Source organism: Lepisosteus platostomus, chromosome 11 (assembly GCF_059453375.1).
Source record: "Lepisosteus platostomus isolate fLepPlt1 chromosome 11, fLepPlt1.hap1, whole genome shotgun sequence".
Classification (NCBI taxonomy): Eukaryota; Metazoa; Chordata; class Actinopteri; order Semionotiformes; family Lepisosteidae; genus Lepisosteus; species Lepisosteus platostomus.
Window position 1 is genome coordinate 29,601,223 of NC_142621.1, and position 23,376 is coordinate 29,624,598.

At 38.1% G+C, this 23,376-nt stretch overlaps 1 protein-coding gene across 8 annotated transcripts in view; it reads left to right on the forward strand.

The window, feature by feature from the left end:
• cacna1ea (calcium voltage-gated channel subunit alpha1 Ea) overlaps window positions 1-23,376 on the forward strand; it is a 344,022-nt gene that overhangs the window by 272,219 nt on the left and 48,427 nt on the right. For 7 of the 8 annotated variants that reach the window (XR_015925303.1, XM_088599066.1, XM_088599061.1 and 4 more), the window contains 9 exons: window positions 3,130-3,261; window positions 4,071-4,140; window positions 4,609-4,726; window positions 6,416-6,483; window positions 7,197-7,294; window positions 12,321-13,004; window positions 13,269-13,564; window positions 17,989-18,097; window positions 19,922-20,051. Coding sequence is in view for 7 of the 8 variants with exons in the window: in XM_088599066.1 (XP_088455192.1) it covers window positions 3,130-3,261; window positions 4,071-4,140; window positions 4,609-4,726; window positions 6,416-6,483; window positions 7,197-7,294; window positions 12,321-13,004; window positions 13,269-13,564; window positions 17,989-18,097; window positions 19,922-20,051 (1,705 nt within the window). In the remaining variant the exon portion in view is untranslated. The remainder of the gene's footprint in view (window positions 1-3,129; window positions 3,262-4,070; window positions 4,141-4,608; window positions 4,727-6,415; window positions 6,484-7,196; window positions 7,295-12,320; window positions 13,005-13,268; window positions 13,565-17,988; window positions 18,098-19,921; window positions 20,052-23,376) is intronic. The other variant, XM_088599063.1, reaches the window with a different exon arrangement.

Below are 23,376 nucleotides of genomic sequence, written 5' to 3' on the forward strand. Positions count from 1 at the left end.
ATTTGACCAATTCACTCTTTACTCTTAATCTATATGCACATACAGTATTTCAACAAACCTGTGCTGCCTGTATTTTTAAAATGAAATTGATTTATAAGGAGCTTTATCAAAAGCCTTGTTAAAATCTGTAAATACCTGTAACAGACCTCATTCTTGGTAAGCTCTTACCCATCTGAGCATGATTATCCTCTCTCCCTCTATACAGTATCTTTTTCTTTTCCTTTCACATACAACCCTCACAGTCTGGAGTGTACTCACACCTGCCAGAAGGTCCTTCTCTATTCCTGCAGTGGAGACATACCAGATGTCACTAGTTGCCAGGGAGCCAGCACTGGGACAGGCACACTCCACCACACTTCCTCCACAGAGTTAGTGTTCTTCCGGCCACACTTTCCACTCTCTGGTCTTCACACAGGGTACACTGACAGAGCCAGGAGCCAATCAGCCCTACCACACTGCTTCCTTCCAGTTGCATCTCTTGTTATCCAGTTCCCAACTATACATTCACAATACCCATGTTAACCGGCAGAGCCAGGAGTGTAATAATCAACCCCTCACCCTTGCTACATCAGTCCTGGGGGATCACAGCTGACTCTCCTGCTCTCTAGTTTGACAGCTACATGCCCACTACAGCATACCTTCACATTATCACACTACTGTAGTCTCGACACCCGCTACAGTCTGACTGGCCAACAGAGAAGGCATTCCACACTGGTGGCTTCACCATGCCACATACACTGAATTCCACCAGCATATCCCCTTATCCCATTGTCATTCCATCTTTTCCATTGGAAGTCCTCTGGGCTCGTAGCTCTCACATGCAGTTCCCTTTCCAGAGAAGACTGCTCAGTTTTCTTTACCTGCTTCTTCACCTGTCACCATTCACTATCACAAACACACATGACAGCACTCAACACATGGCTCAGTACCACAGTATCACATAGCTGGTGATTCGAAACATCAGCCTTCAACTGTTGACAAGACTGCACTTCACCAGGCTCTCCCTCAGAGTCCAAGACACTGAGTGTTGCAGAGTGCGACAGTAACTACAATTGGACATTTAATAAGCTTGAGTTCTTCTTGTACTTGAAACACATCTGCCTGTCTTGTACTAATATGTTTTTTGTCTTTGCATTGCTTGAGGCATGTGGTTGTCTTCTTGCTTAGTGAACACCTGAGTGAAATACTTGATAAATACAGTGTCTCTGTCATTTCCCTTTCATAACCCAGATTTTATTTTGTCCTTTCCTGTTATTTTGCTGTTGCAGTACTGAAAAACATTTTGATATTTATCAATAATGTGTTGATATTTTAACCCTTCACTCTGTAATATTCCTTTCTCTCTTGACCTTTTTTGACACATTTTTATTTGTGCTTACAATTCATTGTAGTCCATTTATTTAACTGGGTCTTGTTTTTTTTTTCATAACTTCATAAAGTTATATTTGTTCTAATTGATTTGTTGAACCATGTGGGGTACCATTTAGCTTTTAATTTATTCACGTTCGGGATTAATCTGTTCTGTGCTTCTGGCAGAATTAGTTTAAACTGTTGTCATCTATTCAGTCTTGTCCCATTTTACTTCTCTTAAACTGTCTCATTTTTTTAAAGTCTGTTATCATGAAACGATAAACTTTTGGACTTTTGCATAGTTTGTATGTTCTGTACAGGACATAAGCATGCTATGTTATGATCGTAGTTGCCTCACTACTGTACTTCAGACATTTCAGTTTCTGCTGCTCTCATAAAAAACTACTTATTTTGCTCATAAATTTTTAGTTTTTTACATATAGTGTAGAGTTATAATTAACATTTGTTGGTCTATACTGTAGCATACTCCTAACACTACACCTTTGGAATGCAGTTTTATAGAAGTCAGACCCATGTAGATTCTCAGGCTCTTGATTCCTCTAGGTTTAGTTCCTGAACCTGAATACTCTTTCTCATCCTGTATATACAGTTGTGTTATGCTACCCCTTCATCTATCTTTCCGGTCTCTCTGGAATAGTGTGGATATACTAATGTTGTATTTATCTCCATCATTTTAGATGTTCATTTAGCCATATTTCTGGGGTTCCAACAACATTATAAGAGTTAATCATAGTTTTGACTGTAGTGGTTTTATTATCCCCAGCATTTAGGTGTTAAATGAGGACCTTGTTCAGTTTTTTTACTTCGGATTTCCTTTTGACTGTGCTCCCAATCTACCTTTCATATATAACCCATCACGTTTGTTGCCTTTATCAAGGAGTGATTGTTACCACACATTTAGTCTGCCATTTGAGTTCCTCAAGGATGGTCCACATGTTATGTACAGAAAGCTGCATATCATTGGTTTAAATACTTTTTTCCCCCTAAAGTATTACTGTATAAATATATAATATTGTAATGCCCTCGCCTGGTGGTGAGGAGGAAGTGCCCCTAGGCGCTCATAGTACTGCTGGGCATGCTGGGAGTTGTAGCCGGGAGAGTCTGAGGTTCAGCACGATGACCAGCGGCTGACCCTACCTGTGTAAATAATGTAATAGTAGTTCTAGTGTCCTGTGTAGTCTTATAAGTCCTGAGAAGAGCCTGTAAACGCTACAATATGAATGCCAAACTTAAAATGTTTTAACCACATTTGATAATGCTCCTTCTTTTTATTAACTGCTGACAGCTTGAGAATGAGAAGGTGTGGAAGTGTAGAATTGTAGTGAGTCTGTTTGCCCTGTTTCACAGCACGCTTTGTACTCTTCTTTCAGAGGATTGTATGAGTATACATTCCAGCAGCTTTTCATCTGACAGCACTTCTCAAAAGTTGAATGAATAGCTTTCACACTGTGGTACACTGTCCTGTTCCCATGTGTCTTTTATGTAAAGCTATAAGCAAGAACTACTCAAATAATTGTTTCTTTTAAAGAGTGGGTGTGGATTTCAGTTTTTGGCTTTAAAAAGCCATCTGTCTTCCTGCAGGTATGCATGTGCATTGCCCATATTTTTAAAATATTCCTTCATGGCGGTGTATAATGCTAAAGCAATTGTCACTCTTAATATACAACGTTGTAACTCAAAATTGGTGTTCCACAGTGTGAAAGCTGAGCAGCTGCCCACCTCAGACCTCTAAATCATGTGTTGTGTCCCCTGCACCAGGTACTGGGCTTCTCTAAGGAACCTTGTTGTATCCCTGATGAACTCCATGAAATCAATCATCAGCCTGCTCTTCTTGCTCTTCCTCTTCATTGTGGTCTTTGCCCTGCTGGGAATGCAGCTTTTTGGTGGCAGGTAACTATAATGCAGTGATTGTTAGAAGAGCCGTTGACCATTATGGTATTTGTAAGACTCTTCTTTAGTGAGTCCTTTGTTGGTGAATTAGGTCAAATTTGGATGCAAAGCCTAAACACATTTCAGGAAGTAAAGTGCATTTGATTTAATGGAAAGCCTTGCATATAACCCAGTTAAAAATAATGTGAACTGAAATAGAACAGTAATGGTGCACTTATTATTTATTAATCCATTGGCAAGAACGTCAGGGTCTTTAAAAACAACAACTGTCAAAGCATATAAAGGAAAATAATTGAAGTCTAAAGTACTTATTACTAAATGTTAAAAATGTTTAAAATATTACAGTGATGATATTAAAGAACAGATGTAATTGATCCAAGTGAAATCCATGGACCAGTAAAAGTATCAACAAAGTATTAGGTCATCAACATGGAAGGTAATCCAAACTGTCACAAGAACCACATAACTTGAAATCCACAGAAATTGTGATTTCAACGATACTAGTTGCCTTTTTGTATTTTTGAGTGATTAATGCAGATGAGAGCACTCACAGATCACAAAACAAGGTTTTCATTGTAGTGACAGCTTTAGAAATAGCTACACCACCTGGAGATATAATTTGACAGCTATAGCAACAGTGGCTTTGTTTCACAAAAAGAATCATTTTAAGCTTCATTACTAACACCACATTAAGTAGACATTTTGACTAAAAAGTGATTTCCTATTGTGGAAAGATTTTCTGTGCTCCTAAACGTTTGTTTGTTTGTTTGTTTGTTTGTTTGTTTGTTTTTTGTCTTCATTCACTATAGGTTCATCTTTGAGGATTATACTCCGACCAACTTTGACACATTTCCAGCAGCGATTATGACAGTGTTCCAGGTTTGGCTAAATTATTGATGATAAGTTGTTTTTAAAGACCTCACAGTACTCTGAGGGTTTGTGGAAAGTCTGACTTACTCTGATATCTAAAAGCACATTTTTAGTTCTGACAGACTTGTTTACTCCCAGAAGATTTCTCAGCACTGACCAAATCTGATGTTGAATCACTTCTACTGCGGGTTTGCAAAAATCAAGTGCAAGCGTACTTTGGTTTAAAATAATATTACATCAATTTGCAAAAAAAATAAAATCAGACATCTGGGTTATGTTATGTCAAACAGAGACAGTAATTCACACACCTGAAGAACAAATAATCTTGGTAATGTGATACATGTGGGTTTGGAATTGCTGTCTAGGTTCTCTGAAGTCAGATGAAACAGAAAAGGCAGATGAAGCAATTGAGCTCTTGAGCATTCCAGATATGCTCTGAATGTGCCACAGACAGGGAATGTGTGTCTATGTACACAGATCCTGACTGGAGAGGACTGGAATGAAGTGATGTACAATGGGATCCGCTCACAGGGGGGAGTGAGGTCGGGCATGTGGTCCTCTATATACTTCATTGTGCTCACTCTGTTTGGAAACTGTATCCTTTTCCCATGTTAAATGCACAGCAGTTGTAAATATAAGATGTCTGGTTCTGAAGAATGAGATGTGTTTCTTGTATTCATTCAGCTGCTTAAGTTACCTGAATACTCTGCACTGGGTATTATCACAAATAGAAACTACTGTTTTAAGTGATAACAGTACATTTTGCTTAAAATGGTATTATTATAGTTTGATAATAATATGAATTTCAATACACTTCAATTAAATCTTTTTATATTTGCTTGTTGCTGCTCGATAAGAGTATACAGTTAATGCTTGCTGCTTTTCAATGCTAGATTCTAGTATTTCTTTGTTAATTTGAAACACTTGTTCTGTGTAACTATCTTTTTGACACTTTTAAAGATATGTTTTTTCTTTTTCAGTTGTTTTCCATTCTTTCTCTGAAGAAGTCCAAAACACATCAGTTGTGTCTCCTGTGATTTTATTGTTTCTTAATTTCCTAATTTCCATAAAGAAATTGACTTATTCCCCTGTATTGTGGTTGTCCAAATTGGGGTATGCTTTATACTATTATAATAAAAACTCCATGTTTCATCATGTGCATTTTATTAATTTCTTTGGTACAGTACAGTGGTTCTCAATCCAAGTTCTGTGCAACCATTGCGTCTTCTGATTTGTGCTCCAGTTTTTAATCACAGACTGTTTGATTACAGTTTTCTATTTTAGGTGTGTTGTTGAATTTTCTTTTGGCTCTTAAAATTTTCTGGCCACTTTTTAGGATTTGTATGAACCCAATTTTTGAGGTTCAGAATTACATTCGAGTGTCTCAGCTAAAGACTAGATTTAAAAAGGACAAAAAGTGGGAGTGTGCCATGCATTATCATTCCCGAGTGGTGTCATAAATTGATCATCTATTTAAAGCTGTTCAGTCTGGAAATCATTAATTATTTGCAGATTATTAATTTTCATGATGAAGAGAGGTTACATTAAGTCATTTATTTTGAAGGCATTTGAATAACATAGTTTATAATGGGTATTTTGGAACCAAGGTCTCAGTACGGAAACAGTCTAAACAAGGAAGCAGATCAGTCACAGGCACCAATTTGCACCAGTAGTTAAGAGCCCAGTTGAAATCAAAACCAACAGGTGATGAGATCCCAAAGGACCAGGATTGAGAGCCACTGCTTTAGCAATGTCCCCAGTGACAGTTTGACATGGTTTTCTATGATTTTACCTGAGTTTTTCTAGTTTCCTAAGATTTTAACATTCCTTCATTGTGGATTATTGCTTTTGGAAATAGGAATACTGCAATACACCTTAATAAATTCGTCTAAATAATTTACTATACTACAGGTTATACAGCAAGGTTTATTCATGGCCCATTATGGTATAGTAAAGAATAGTGCAGCTCCTGGTAGGACAGCTGACGTCATAGGACATCTAGACGTTTGTTAATACCATATTGAATTCACCATAGTAAGCTTGTACAAGTGTCATAACAAAAGCTGAACTTCAGGCTAAATATTATCATTTGTTGATGCTTGTGTAGTGTATTTAGTTTTGCAAGAGGATTATAAAGCAGTCATTTCTCAGTGAAAAACTTTTTGAAGCCACAGAATTATTAAATTAAATGTTTTTACAGTATTGGTTACACGATTTTATAGTGAGTACTTTTAGGAGTTTTTAGGAGTCATGTTGCAGAGTTCCTTGATGTTTCTGTGAACAGACACATTGCTGAATGTGTTCTTGGCCATCGCTGTGGACAATTTGGCCAATGCCCAGGAACTGACCAAGGTAAGAATTATTCTTTTCTTATCATTCTTATCAGATTGACAAAGTAAGCAAATAAGCTTCAATAGCATGGCAAGGTATCTTTCCTACTCCCACAAAAATGTCTCCTGTTTAATAGGTGATCAGAAAGACTCTAAATGAGTCTCAAAGTAGTACTGTAAATGTCTTGACGTGTGTGATTTGGTGATGTGAAGAATGAGGGAGGTACAGTATAGAGATCACAAACAGATTATTTTTAAAGCATGGAGATGGTAACCTAGAGCTTAGAGGGTGCTGGTTGAAATCAAAATCACAAAATACAGTAAATGCAGGAGGTTTATAACTACCTATCCATCATGTCATTTAACTGGATACTTGTACTAAGCAGGTCTGATTGCTGTTCTTTGGTATTGAAACATCAGGCTGTCTTGAATCACTGCTTTTTGTAGTGCCTTACTTTGGCCATGCAAGGAACCTAATAGAAGAGAATTCCAATAGCCCATATATACTGTATATATTTGCTATACACACAGATTTGAATAGTGCAAGTAAATGTGTTCTTCCAGCATATGGTCTGTCATGTACAGTAAATCATGTTTGTTCTGCTTGGTACTTTCTCTCATGATATGTCCCAGTGAGGGCAATGTTCCATGAGCCTACCCTGAAGAGCAAAGTGGAAGGGAAAGTCATTTTTGATAGAAACTGGTTCATTGTGTTCAACTGGTTTTCTTCATCAGGATGAAGAAGAGGAAGAGGAGGCCTTCAATCAAAAGCATGCCCTGCAGAAAGCAAAGGAAGTCAGCCCCATGTCAGCCCCGTACCTCATGGCAGCAGAGTGAGTTATCTCTCGATGCCTGTCTTTGCCTGATGTTTGTTGATATGCTCTTTCTGGATCCCACAGTACCATCACCTCCCACCATTTACCAGAAGAATCCCTTTGCCTGGATGCTGGGATCTAGGCAGCTCAGGGGACCTCCTCTGTTCTCCTTAATCAATTGAAGAAGTTTGCCATAGCTCAGGCCTGTAACTAACAAGGCACTCTTTTCTGCAAGGGGTACATCATACTTTACATGGAGCTGTCTCTATGAGCATTAATGAGATTGTTTTGTAATGTTAATTGCTTTTTACCTTGCTAGCATTCATGCTAATTACATTTTTGAAAGTTAAGTTAAATTTAAAAATAAATCTATTATGCATATAGCAACATGCAAGTGGAGGACTGAATTCAACTGAGGTTTCTCTATAAGCCCTTTATCGAGAACAGTAACAATAATCTCACAGCATTAAGAAATTCTTAATTTCTGTAAAACTTAAGAAAAACAGCAAAATTCCCAGTTTGGTTAAACTAGCACACTTTTCAGCTTGGATTGTTCTTGAGAAGAACTTTGATGAGAAATGGAAACCAAATTGTTTCAGGCAGATGAAATAAGGCAGTGTTAACAAGTCGAGACTTAGGAATTGTGAGTTTAGGGTATGGTTCAAAGGTCATTTTGTGAAACCCTGTGGAACAAACCCTCACTCTTCCCTCCTTTCTAATTCCTCTAACACATCCCCCCAAACAGGGATGCCCAAACAATTTTTTGAACTGGCCTGGCTTCTTTTCAGCAGAAATTAGAAGGCAGGAACTCAAATATGTTTAGTATGGCTTAACAGGATCCTTGTCTGTATTTGTTGTTCTTTGGATCAAAAGTATACAGAAAGATATTATGGACATGAATCGGAGGGCTGAATGTGTAGTTTTGAAAATCTGCTGCTGTACTTAGAGTCAGAAAGGGGTTAAAGTCTGTCATCTTTATTTTTATTTTTAAATGGCTTTTCTTCTGGTAGATCGGTTTCAGACAAAATGCAAATACTTAACTCAAGAGGCAGTGCATCTTCACTTTTTTGTGTTTATCCTGTATAATTTACTCTGAACAGCTTTAAAATTGACATGTCTCCATGGCTACCGGCAGACTTCCCAGTGCCTTGCTGGAGAAAGAATCTAACTGGTAGTCATAGAGACCGTTTCCCAGGTGCCAGCAGGAAATGGGAAATTGAAGACAAGCTGGGATTTCTGAAAGTTAACATTCTATATGCTTCAGTTAGAAAACAAATGTTTGGTCTGTATAACAATGCAAGTATTACTTAGTTGTTATCCATGTTTCAAAAGCAACCATCCTTTTGCAATAAATCCATAAAGGATCAATCAAATGTTACACCTACCTAGTCATACACATCACTGTATGGAAGCACATTTATTTATTTATGGTACTATAAGTTGATTAAACACATCCAGCCATGGTTGTGCTGTCCTAAAAATAGTAGGTTAAAAAAACCTGTAAACCTCAAACCTGTAAATAAAATGGAGGAAGGCAAAGAAGACCAAAAGCATAGCGCACAGTAACTTAGTTTTGACAGAGTTTTATCTAGTAAAATTGTACAAGTGCCTCTGCTTTGATCACAGAAATTTGTACCAACACTTAGCCATCGCTTTGCTGTCATTGCATTAACTTCCTGCTCTAGCTTCATAGATTAATATAAGATCATTCTCAGACTCATCCATCAGCTCAGCAGGCTCTTGGGGCTTGCTTGGATAAAGATTGGCAGGCATTCTCCGTATATTTTAGTCCATGGCAGATGTCATTCAACAGTCCTCATCGAGTCCTCATACATAATCCCCATCAGCCACTGATCCTGGTAAACAAGTTGAAATCTGTTTGGAAAGAATAGGGCACATGGCAGAGGTCAAGAGCTGAAAACTGTTCTATACCATTATTGGAAGCCAGTTCATTACTGGGCCATAGAGAAAGGGACAATTTAGTGTCCCTAGTCAAGCCCAGCCTGCATGTCTTTGGCAAGGTCGGAGGAAACCGAGACCAAGACCCTGAAGCTGTAAGACCTTTGATTAATTTTTAGATTAAAAGCACAAACTTAAATAAATATTGCAGACTACCTGAAAAAATAATCTTAATATGAGGTCATTTGGTCTTAAAGTGACATCTAAATTGTCATTGTATGTTTTATCCAGAGAATATTTCTCTGGTGAATGTATTTACTGTACTTTGTGAATGAACTGTAGTTTGGGCATCCCTGCTGTCACTAACTTGAATTTTCCTGAGAGATCCTACAAGAAATGTTCTTACAAAAAACAACTGGTCAGCGCCGATGCTCTCAGCTGTCCTCTGGCTCCATTGAAAGTGTTTTAAGGCACCGCGTCTGTCTTTTTGTCTTCTGAGCAGCACAGTACAGTACAGGCGACTTCTGCTTTCATATGCTCAAATGGGAGATGCAGCTAAAACTGCACAGCACTTCTGATGGCCTTGGCTTCCTAAAGGGTGCTCTTCAGAAAAAGTTTACCATGATATACTGTACAATGAAAAATGAAGGAAAAAATGCAATAGAAGCATGGTGGAGCATGGGCTAGCATGGTCAGATAGTCTCGCACGCTGAAAACCTGAAAGTCTGGATATACAGTAGCACATGTAACCATTGCATGAGCATGGTGAACTGCAAAATAACTGAAAATGTATCAGGGTAAACTTTAAAGTACTTCCTCAATGCTTATATGTAGCTTTAATAATGAAATTCTGTGACTATTCAATTATGAGTGAGAATGAAATTGTATTATGTGATAGCTATCCACTGTACTGTAACTTACACTATATTTCTGTCTTAGCTAATGTACTGTATCCAAAAAAGCAGGGTGGCTTGTGGTAAACAAGATGATGTTGTAAAGATTTTTGACACATTAAGTGTGCTCCATAGTTTTAAGTACTAGCCTTGGTTGACCTTGCAATATTTAATATTAACACACCTGCAACTAGCTGGACAGATTGTCCATGATCCCAACCACATGCATTTAAGGTTCTTGTAGGAAACTCCTGCAGGAGATTTAGTTATCCACCTTGTTCATGTGAAGCCCATGTCCACTCTGCAGCATTGCACAGTTTCTACTGTAAAATCTGAATCTGTGATTTTTAACTTAACCTACTTATTATTGGCCGTACAAAAACAACTTTACTTACTATAACTTAATATCTCTCTGACTCTGATATCTCTTAGAAAAGAAGGCTGTGGTACATGATGGTCTAAGCCAAGAGAAGAGTGCACATGTAGCATGGTGAAAAATAAAACTAAAATCGCATGTTAAAGCACAGAGAAGACAAAGTGCAGCATGTCTGAAACCATGATTTACCCTGATAAATCACAGTGCATGAAAGTGACCAGCATGAACAAAATACGTATGTTCCCTTGTAAACATGAATCTGTAAATTACCACAGCTCTTTATAAGGGATATTGGCTGGTGCTTTATGTTTGGATAATGGGCATCACCTACATTTGTTTTATCCCTGTTCCATATCTGACAGTCTAACATTCCAAAAGCATTTTAGATTAAGATTTCATGTTTGTATAACTATATAGATTTTTTATGTTGCACCTATTGATGTTATATCTTTTGTTCTGATCTGATATTGCTTCCATCTTGTTGTCATGTGGCTCTTTGCCTTCCCAGTGATACAGACCAATGTGTTTTAACATACTTATAGTCCTTATATCGTCTAAAACATTATAGCGATAGGACTATACTTTAAATAGCTTTAGTCTTACATAGAATGTAACCTTAACCAAAGCGCAGGCTGTAAAGATGGAAGAACTTTATAAACAAAACAAAAAAATCCCCAATATTTCAGAATTTTAACTATTTTAATATAAAATATTTTAAATTTTTAATGCTTCTGGTTTTTAGAGCTTTCTCAATAGATTTTCTGCCGTGTTTAGACCTCATGTGATACACTACCTGTTTAAGATATTTGTGTATCCTAAATAAAAATACCTGTAGAAAAATGTGTTCAATTCATGGGTGTTTACTCCCGAAGAACTATAATATCTTGTTAACCATAGTCTTTCACTTGTAAGCTAGTAATAACTGTAATAACTGTTAAGGTATTATTAAAGCATTAAATGTTATTTTTTCTTTGTAACTACAAAACAAACGTTGGCTTTTATGAAACAAACAACAAAACATATCATTAAGGCCTGAAGAATTAGAGGCCCTTAATCCAGTATACCATTTAAATCTTTGTGAGTGGATAGCACACTCCATGGCCCTCGACTATGGCCTACATTTTAGAAAGAAAGGTTTTTTCCTTTTGGACTGTGTCACTGGGGTTGTTTTGTCTCTGTTCACAACAACACTAATGTCTTGTTTTCAACCAATCGCTCATTGATTACACGGACCACACAAGAGTGCAAGTACGAGTAAGTAATGCTGTATGTTCATTTTAATTACAACACAGCCTGCCTGATTTTCTTAACTCGGTAAATGTCTTTTCTTTTCTCTCTTTTTTTAATTATCTAAACTTTAAACCTGTATTTGTATCCCCCCACAGCTTCTGTTACAGTGCTTTCTGCATTTCTCCGTTTTAACTATTATTTTTGTTATGTTTAACTTGCATTTTGATGTGTTTCTTTAATACTTTTCTCTAGCATTTTTTTTTGTTAGATGGGTATTCTTTTAACATAATTTACCAAGCTTTGAAAATCAGAACTGTAAATCAGTTTTCAGGATTTTTGTTTTTTCCACTCCAGTACATTTCTTTCTGTACTAGACAATAGAAATGCATACATGTATAAGGTGCCATACACTAAGAACATCTACAACAAAATATGTTAAAATCTATATTTATTCATATAACAGCACTAACAGTGGATTATGTTTCAAACATTTTGTACTGGACCATAAACAAAACACTTGAAAACAGGTCTTAGAGTGTATTACTTGTGTTTTATGACGTTGAAAATAATTAGAATAAATGATGTGTCTTGTAGTGATTCTCTCCTGCTGTTATTAACTTCAATTTTATTCCCATTGTTCCACCAGGAGAAAAAGGCCCTTTCTGTATAGGAAAAGAGCAATCCACAGAAGTAGACACACCTTTAAGATCGAGGCCGTTGGGAATCTAGAAGCTCTGCCCGACGCCCAGCCGCTGAATGCCCCTAACTATTTTATGTCCAGGAGAGAAAGGAGAAGGAGAATGACCATGTCAGTATGGGAGCAGAGAACCAGTCAGCTGAGGAGGCGAAGGCAGATGTCTAGCCGGGAGATTCTTTTCAGCAATCCCGGTGAAGATCTGGAGAGGTCAGCCAGCTGCCCAAGACATAGGAAACCCATAGCCACAGACAGCTTGAGACGGATCCCTGAACCCCCTATCCCTGAGCCGGAGCCCCTTCCAGGCCCCGAGGAGAAGCTTGGAATCACTAACCACTGCCAGCCCCCCAAGGAAGGCCGACAGAGCCCCAGAGCCAATGGAGAGAGGAGCCATCGTTCGACCCGCCGGAACCGCATGGCGTTAGGAGAGGGGGCAGCCACGGAAGAGGGGGCGAGGGCTCGCAGGAGCAGCAGACACCGCCACCGAGAGCGAATGGAAGGGAAGGGCAAGGACTCGCCCCACAGCGAGGGCAGCCGTTCCGTCAGTCGGGAGAGGAGGCTGGAGGAGCCGGAGCGAGATTTGGGAGAGGCAAAGAATGGGGGGAATGGCAAAATAGAGTGTGAGGGCGAGCAAAGGTAAGGAAAGCAAATTGACTGCATATACAGGTACTGTACATACTGTAAAGTATATATTCTGTTATTCTTCCAAAGTACACCTTAAGATATAGAGGCTAGACAATGTGCCTTGAAGTGAACTGCGTGGCACAAAAAGCATGTGCACTGCAATTGGAAAGCCAACAAATTATAATACCTTACTATATTAAATGCAGAGTACAAGAGGGCTATGTCAATTAGCAAACATAACATAGCTCTCTTTCAATTCAATTTCCTGTATCCCAGTAGGTTAAATGAAACCACCCCCGAGCCGACCGAAACCAAGCCTGTGACAAACTCGCCCAAAATGGAGGAACAAGATGTTAATGAGGTCTTGAAGAGTGACAACCCCCCTCTCCAGCCCTCTAAAGACACCACAATGAAACCTGAGACTGGTGGGGAAGTCCCCCCCGACACCGTGGGAATGAGCGAATCTGAAAATAATCCTGCCTTGTTGAACCAAGACAAGCCTTCACTAAATGCCAGCATTGTCATTGAAGTGACCGGCGTCCAGTCCCCATTGGAGCTGACTCCTATAGCAGGTATAGACAAACTCAAGCTAGAGGTGTGACTGAGCTGACTTCTAAAATGTATAGTGGAAATGTGAGTGAGTTTAATCAATCTGATGACTGTGCCATCACAGTGTCCACATCAGCCATTTTGTTGGTGAAGCAGTTGGTGATCATAGACTGTGGGAAATCATACTACCATTTGTGAGTAAAAATAATAAATATAACAGTTAACAGGCTCAATGCACCACTTGATATTTTAAAACTAGGATTATCTTAGTCAATTAGAATGCCTGCAAAAATATTGCTTTTGTTATTTGTATTATTGTTTTCACTAGCCATGGTTCCCTGATTTTGAAGAAGCCGTTAGAAAATTAAAGAATGAATGGTCAGATTTCTACAAAACTTACAGTATCTATATTGTAGAAACACAGCAGGAGGGGAGCAAATTGGAGGATTTTTCTCCCCACTTTGTCCCCCAGTGGCCTGTGGAGGATGATCAGCTGCACACCATCACCTGATCAGTCTAGAACCTACTGTTATTTGGCTAGGTGACCATATAACAGCAAGTGTGTGACACCTTATGAACCTTATGGTTCTGCAACCTAAGCAACGGAACAGAACCTGGGAAGCGCAGCCAGGCAGAATTAAGGACTTGAGTTGTGACTCCTTTTTCTTTCAATTGCTGTGGCAATTTCTGTAACCATGCTACACAATGACTGCTCAAGCTGTTGCCCACATCCTCCACCATATGCAACACCACATCGGGTAGAGTAGTGTCATGGGTAATTTTACTTAGGCTGCATCTCAGTAAACAAACACCCCAAACCAGTCATATAGTGCTTGTATTTGCAGTGTAGAACATAACCAAACATATTAAAAACAATTCATAGATCCTTCTTTGAAGCTCTGACTCATCTTCTTGGAGTCCCTAACTATCAACAAGGCCACTGAGCTAATTATAAGTTTTACCAAAACACTGAAAAGATAAACACACACACCTCTGCCTGGTCAGTTGCTTGTTCTCTTCCAGCTCTTGATCACGTGTACTTCTCAGACTCTCTGGATTTCTCCTGGAGTCTAGCTGCACCCTTCAAGGTCCCCCACTCTGTGACAGGTACCAGAATGTGTAGAGTCTACTTCCTTCCATGAATTTCAGCAGTTCCTGGGTCTACTACCTCTCCAAGCAAATAGTAGTTACAGTACATACAAATATACTCTAGACCCACAAGGAAGGCAGTAAATAAGACAGTAAAAATATTTAAGTTTCACAAGTCTTTGTCTGAGCCGTTATCTACAGCAGAGGACATGATGAGTTCTTTCATAAAGGTCAAAAACATAAAGGCTGAAATTCAACACTGGCTGGTGCCTTGGTTTGATCCACGGCAGGAACCCATACAGAACTGTGCCAGTGGTGTAGAAATGTTTGTGCAACCTGAACAGTTCTTTTCTGTGTGGAGACTCATACTAGTTTTATAGAGGCCTTATACCAGCAGAAGGGGATTTGCAGAAAATCACTCAGTTGTTCCAAAAATAAGAGTTCAGAATGAAAAATGTTCTAGTAATGCCAAAACTATTCTAGACATCATGGAGATCATGGAGATATGATAAGCACTGAGTTGGAAAGTGAACAGTTTTGATTTCAAGATTAAAAATAATCAGCTACAAGACTGGCACCTACAGTACAGTATATAACCGAAAAAAATAAATGTATCTGATAGAATGGCAGAGGCAATCCAAATTACATTGCCATTCTTTAGTATGACCAAAAGAGGGATTCCTCCGGAAAAAGTCTGGACATGGCAGTTGTTCTGACCTCAAGCAATTCCCTCTCCACTCAGAAAATAGTGCATCAGTTTATGTCACTGGGCTTCTTCTGATACAATCCTGTATGTTTGTGGTTAAGGTAGTTAAAGCTACACAGAGCCAGTATGGTGCTTGTAGGGAGAGAGATTCAGGACAGTGGGCAGCTTATCCCCTGTTTGAGTCTTTTTGTGCTTGTTCAGCCCACATTGAGAACTCTTCAGCCACTGAGAGCCCTCCATTACTCACTCTCTCTAAGTCCCACGCTAACCTGCAGGCTTACAAGAGCCCTGTCATAAACTGAGTTTTTTCAGAGGAGTACTGCGGATTTTCAAGAGTTTGTTGTGTTTTTTTTTCTAGTTCAGGCTTTTGTTTTGTTAAAAATAGGGATAAAGCACCCTTTGGAATATGAGTTAGCAACCGCTTGTCTGCCTATTTCAAATACTAGGAGAAGTTAATTTGTTGGGTTAAAAGCTGTCCAGTTGGTTCTAATATGATCTTAGCAATAATGTATTAAAATTAAATGCATCCTACATTTTAGAAATTGGTAGTTTCCTTTTTTTTTTACTTTACAGTTTTGTTCAGCATAATACTAAGGTTAGTAATTATCAGAATTAAATATACAAATTCATGCTCTGTGATAGTTGTTTTTATGTACTGTATACAGTATTTTTATTTTTTATTAAAATTACTGGATAATTTGTTATCTCAAAAAGACCAATTAACTTTTCTAATTAACTATTTAAATGTAATGTTCCTCTCACACAGGAAATGTATTTTCAGTATGTGTAAATAGTGGAGGCTGCCACAAAGTAAATTAAAGTGACAAACAGCATTTCTTTGAAAATATAAAATCAAAGCAAGCATATTCAGTATAGGAACTCTCCAACTTAAGCAACTACTACATTCCAGATAACCTTAATAGGCCAAAATGTCCATAAGTTCTATAAAAATGGTTTGCACATTATTATTAAACTACTGTAATAATACATAATGACACTATTACTGTATCATCATTACAGTACACCGTACTGTAAAAGTTTAAAATTGTAGTGTTGCATTGTAATTGTATGGTGCTTGTTCATAGTACTAACACCTTTAACTTCAGTTGAACACTATTCAGCTGAGACTAAACTCACTGCAAACACAGAGAGGTGCTTATTCCAGACAGAGCACATGTAATAGAAGATACACCACTGAGGAAATGTGGAATAAGACTTAGGCTTCAAGAATGTTTTTATGTGAAATGGATTTTACATACATTAGTGAATATGCAGCCAAAATAAAATATTAAATTTGTAATTTTGCTTTTATTGGTTGAAATGGTGTTTTACACAACAATGTTGTTCATTGATTAAAATTGCAAATATCTGTAAAGTAGCTTTCATGCATGGTGGATTTAAAATCCACTAATGAAAACTGATGTCTTCTCCAGAAATACTGTATATTTATCCCTTTCAGATCACGTCATTTCTCCATCTGAACTTCTTTCTATATATTCCCTTTGCACGCGTTGGAAATTTTTCATTAGGAGACAATTGTGGTATTACTCATACAGTATGTACTGTATAGAGATGTATTCTGCACATAACAGTCACAATCTGGAATACCATCATCTTACAATCACTGAAAATTATGGCATTATTTCAAAGCAGTTGAGAGGGATAAGGCAGGAAAGTGCCAAAAGTACACTACATAGAAGGAGGAATAAAGGACAACCTTCAGCATCTGTGATGTTACTGTCCTATGTTTCAATTATTGTTTAAGGCTTCTTAAATACAAACAAACAGTACATGACTGATCCTTTTAGAGCAGAGATAACATACCCTTCTTAACTGTTATTTTCCCCTGCCTTTCTTAAACTGTACATCGATGAGGTTAGGGACAGTAAAGATGGGCTGCTACCCACTGCAAATATAGTTTTTATTTCAGTTATTATACAATTATACAGCTATTATACAATTTAGTTACATCTATAAGTCAGTGATCCCTGTGACTATGACTAGGATGCCAGCGAGATTAAGTTGTGGTCAGTCACGTACAGTAGGAGCTGCAGGACTCGCAGTGGGAAGAAAGGGCACATGGTTCTGACAGTACTTTTTGAGGAAAGCATGTACAAATGACTACAAAGACTGCAGTGGTAAAGCCAGTAATTAATTATTGTGACACTTGGTGACCCCAGTTTAGAGTTATAAAAATCGGTTTCAGTTCATATTCAAGGATATCGCTTTGCAATCAGATATAAAAGAGGACAAAATTAAATACACAAAATAAATTTTCAACGATGTTTTCCTTCAGTGCAAAATTTGCTCCACATTTCCTGTGAAATCTGAAAGAAATTCCATGTATAATTGAAATTTGAATTGCATTTGTAGATTGGGATGTTTACATTTTCACAAAAGACTTTTAGTAAAACGTGATCAAATTTAGCTCTGGAGAAAACAGTTGTTTTTTTTCACCTGGTATGGTTTTGAAATTAATTACTGTTATGTTAAGTGTGACACCTGGATGGTGTAGAGAAGATACTGAAACATTTTCTTGGAATTTAAGGTCTCAGGGATATTTCCAAGGGCTACCAGCTGGAAACAAGTTCCAGCCTGAGTGCTGCTTGGACTGGGGTTGTCATGGTAACTGTGCTGTGTTCACCATTTCAGCCAACAGTAAAGATGTTGAAGCAGCAAAGACTGAGAAAGAAGAGGACGGCTGTAGTGGTCCAAAGCCGGCAAACCCTGACAGCATGTTCATCTTCAAAGCTTCCAACCCGTAAGGCTATGCTCACACACTCTTATTTTCTTGCCTGTATCATCTGGTCCCAAAGCTGCATCTCAGTATTCTGCTTCTCTGCCCTCCTTAGTAGTTGTGCTTATCACGTCAACAGATAAACAAAAATATAGTCTTGGTAACAAGATCTAACTCTCCTGTGACTTTCCTGTCGCAGTCATTTTACTCTTCTTTTCTCTCTTCACGATTTCTGTTTGCATGCCACTGTAATTAGAGAAGTAAAGCAAATGGCACAACACAAAATCCTGAATTAAGGAGCAGCAGTCATTTTTTCTCACGTCAATTAAAAGTTGGTGTTTACTGCTCACTCTTTTCCCACACTCTATCCTTAGTTATTTAAACTAAGCTAAAACTTTTTTTTCTGAGCCACATTGTTTAATTCTCTAAAGGGCTGAACATCACTGTATCTTACAACTTGTTCCTGACTATCCTTTGTGTAAAGAACTTCATCCTATTCCCAGTTTTAATGGCACTTCCACATAGTTTCTACTCATCTCCTCTCTGTTTTGTGTTTTACTGCTAATCCTGAAAACACTTGTTTGGCTTTGTTAACACCTTTGAGGATTTTGAATATGTAAATTGCATTAACCATGTGATACATCCCCATTTCAGGTAGAGTGCTTAAATCTTTGCACATTAAAAAAATGTCACTTCAACACAGGTGTAAATAGGAGTCAGGATGCGTTAACATTTAAACAACAGAACAAGGCAAAAGCCTAGCTCTTCTTTTGGTTCTAGCAAGGCTACAGCTATAACTGGGCAGCTACAGTAAGCTGCTTACCAGCTCCAACACACAATCTCTTGCTCTTTTTTTTACATTTTTACATTTTATGCTCATGGTCATCAGATGCTCCTCTGTTGTGCACAATCAGTTGTCTTTCACCAGTTAATCAACTGACAAAGGGCAGGAGCTCATTCCAGTTGCAGTGTGGTTAAGACAAGAATCTCAATGCCATAAACAAGAACATTATTGATGAAAACTAAACAGCTAAATTGAAAGTCTTTCGTGTTTATGTTGATCTTCCAGACAGGGTGGAGAACATGATAAACAGAATGTTAGGATATATAGGAAATAAGTCCAGAGATGATGCATTCTCTTCTCTTAAAGACATCCTGCAATGAGAAGCTAAAGGAATTGAATCCCTTTAGTCTTGAATAGACTATTTGTAGACCTGATTTGTAGGTATACAAAATCAAGATATTAGATTCAACACTGAGCAGAGACCAGAGGAGATGAACAGAAATGAAGTAAATTGGAAATGAGTGAAGCACATTTATAAAATTGAGAATAGAATGCAATTCTTTATACAAGGGGTTGAGAGCTGAATCACATACTGTACATGTACCAGCCAGGCAGTCAAGGCTGAAACCCTGGCTTCTTGCACAAAGTGGATGAGATCCTCTATTGAATTACCACCAACAACCAAACAAGATGCATTTACACCATGTACTGTACCATTAGATGATAACAAGAAAGCATCTTTGAATATTTTTATACAGTATACAGTACTGTCCATAAAATTTCTATATAAAGAAAGTGAAATCTACAGGAGATAACTGCTACACCCTTTCTACTGATTTCCATAGTTTTTCATTTAATTCAATTTTAAATTCATTTTTAACTTTTTTAGGTTTGTTATCCCTTGGGGAAAATTTGTTCTTCGGCAGAGTTCAACACAAACAGACAAACACCACCAACAAAGAATACAGTTGGCCCATCTTTGTAAAATTGATCTGTTTTCCTTCTGCCTCTGAGTATCAACTCCTAACGCAGCCTTTTCCTTTGTTTCTTCCTTTTCTCCAAAGAATAAGAAAAGCCTGTCACTATGTTGTGAACCTGCGGTATTTTGAGATGTGCATCCTGTTAGTAATCGCAGCAAGCAGCATAGCTCTGGCTGCAGAAGACCCTGTCTCTACCAACTCCGAATGGAACAAAGTGAGGATTTGAATTTTCTTATTTTCTATTTTTGGTTAGTTTTGGGGTGTGTGCACTGGACTTCTTTCTTCTGCTTTTGAAGTGAAAATGTGTAGGTATTGTCACGGCTGCCGAATCCGACTACCGTGGAGTGTGTAGTTTAAGACCCTATGCAGGGCGCTATAATCCGAAAGTGACTGGAGAAGGCTATCAGGGAAGACATGGCGAGGAGTGGATGGGATGACAGACAGGGGGGCGGTGAAGACAGTGATCGGGTGCATGGGGGGAGCGCAGGAGAACGAGTCCGAACAAGGGAAGTCCAATAAGGGAAAACAGGATGCGGTCCAGTCACCAGAAGATCCATCCACTAGAAAAATAGTTAAAAACAGGAACTAGGGAACGGGGACTTGGAACCAGGAACTGGAACACAGAAGTTGAAACTATAACGAGACCAGGCGCTCTGAGCCCCAGACTCAGATGGTCAGGACGCCGTGTTGAAACCTGTGCCGTCGGGCCACTCCTGGACCTGCTGGTAGGCAGGCTTCCGGGCGTCCGTCTTCTAATGCTGAGCCCTGAACACCGGAAAGTCCAGGCTTAAATAATAAGAGGGGAAGGGGACAGGTGCACGTAGTGACAATAAATAATACAACGTGGGAGCACCCTCTAAAGGAGGGATGACAATCGTGACAGGTATATCTTATTTAGAAATTGGGACAGTAAATACAGTATTTCATAGCTACTAGAAATCAACCAATCTGAACAAACAGCTATATATACACACAGATTTAAAGAATACAATATATAACTTAAATAATACATTTATTTAACATGTAAAAATCAATACAGGAGTATGTATATACAGTATGAATTACTATACCGTGATTGGATAGGCTCTTCTATCACTCAGGTATTGCACTGATTATACAGGGTGGTTAAATCCACGGACTCTATTACTCAGGTTAGTGTAGTAAAACTAATTACTAAAACATCAATATTGACAAACACGTGAATTAAGTTTAAATATGTAAATGTTTAATTTCTTTCCTGAAGTAATCTTTTATCTGAAAATTTTAGTGTAAAATTATGAAAATTGAATGGATACTCATCAGAATTGGGAACGCTTGGCCAGGCAGAATGCTTGTTCTGGTGGGTTTTACTAGACCAGCGAGGAGGGAGAACTTGTTCAGTTTTCATCCGTGTACTCTGTGGCACAGGAAGCAGAAAAAGTTCTGTGGCTAGTATCACAGTGATGTGGGCTATGCACGTGATCTTAGGGCTTGAAAACCAGCCAAAAGTGAGACTTGGAGAAACTTAGGAAATTCACTCACCTGTGTTTTGTAGCTTCTATACTGAATAATCAGCAAAATTAGGCAAAATTGCAATTGGGAGCTCATCACAAGACTCCGCACCTCCATGTGTCATGTTTCTCATTGCTGGATCTCTCTGGTCCTGTCAGTGGATTTACAGGCGAACTCTAGCAGTCCAGAAGTGCCTGCCTATTTGAGCTGCAGACTTAGAGTCATCTACAGTATGTGAGCGTTTCATCACTGGAGACTTTATGGTGGCCTGATTTATGTTGGGTGCTTTTGTGTGTAAAATCATCCTGCTTATCATAGTCCCATCTCAACAATAATCTTAAAAAGCTGAGCCAGCTAGGATGCTTTCCTAGCTGAGAAAGGTAATTGTTATAATTTTGACACTTAGTCCAAATCATTGCCACTATGCCTGTTTTTAAGGGGTTTTTTTACTTCTAGTTCTACTATATTCCAATCAAGCTTTTGAAGTTAACCCTCAGTAAAAAGATTTTCTAGACTTAGAAAATGGTGAATGAATCATACAATTCAAACATACAGTTTCAATGCAAGTACAAAGCAAGCAAGTGAAAAATTAATTGTACCGTAATACTTAGTCAGCGAAAGCTTTTCAATGAATGATACATTTTTGACTTGATCAATCACCTTAAGCACTAATAAATCCCCAGGACAGGATGTAATATCAAGAATGTGTTCAGGCATAGAACATAAGAACATAAGACTGATACACATGGATGGAACTGGCCCAAAACAAATGAACATATAAAAAATAATAAACCTGAATTAAATAGTCTGTACTGTCTTCAAAGAGTTCAACATGCCAACAGGCCAAAAAAAAACTGGACATTTCCAGGCCAGTCTTATACATGTTATAATTGTCTATGTTATACACAGAAACATTCTATTTTGGCAGATGATGTCCCTAAAGAATATGATAAAACATTAATTAGAAACAAACCCAGTCCTTTGTGTTGAAAATGTGATCTACATTTGACCCTAAGATGCAAATGGAAGAAATATAAGAAATATATCACAAATGAGCCTACCTTTTTGATCTCTTGAGTCCCCTCTTGCCTGTACCTGAGGTGGGTTTTTTTTCTAATAATACGCAGAGTGGCTTTTTCCATACCAAATTAATTAGTGTGAATGTACAGTATGATGATCATGAAATGCAAAGATAAACTCACACTTGTCCAGAAACAGAAGTCACCATGAGATACAGGAAAAGTACCTTGATGTAAAGCTTCCAATATACAGTATTAACCCCTTACATCTTTTCCTAATGTAAAAAGACAGTTAGAAGCTCAATTTCTCACATGGTTTTGTTATTTGCCACAAGTGGCTTGTCTAATAAATTTCACAGGAGATATGGCTAGTACTACTTGAGTAGAGTATACAGTAACCTTCTTTGTAATGTCTGTAAAAGTCTTAGCCCATGTGGATTCTTAAGTAAAACACAAGAGAAAGCTGTTGAATAGAGATGATTTATTGTTACTGCTGTGTTACATGAACAAAGTAGAACATGAAAAACATGTTGTCAAAGTCATCTGTGTTTTTTCCAAGTTTTATTATGTTTTCTGGGCTTTAGTGTTGTAAGCACAAGGGAATTATCAGATTGATGCTTCATGAAGGGTAGAATGTGTTTCAGTTATGCATAAGCACTTCAACTCCTTTGCTATTAATCGAATTTTCCTCATTAGAGAAAATGTGTAATTAAACACGGACAACCAAGTGCAATAGATACATTGATCCAGTGGTGGCTGAGTGGAAGTGCTAGTTTCCCTGGTGAAATTCAGTGTAGAACATGACCTTCAGCTATCTTTTCTGCATAAATAGCACTGCGTGAATGCCTACTCTAATTGCCCTGGATTTTTTAAACTGATCAGCTGTGCATTCTGAGGGCTTGTGTCATAGAATTGTATTTTCTGTTGAAACTATTTGTCACTTTAATGACTTTGCGGATGTTACATACAGTACATGAGGTCTCACATATTGTGTGGTATTATTACTCTTATGGTCCAGCCATACCTATA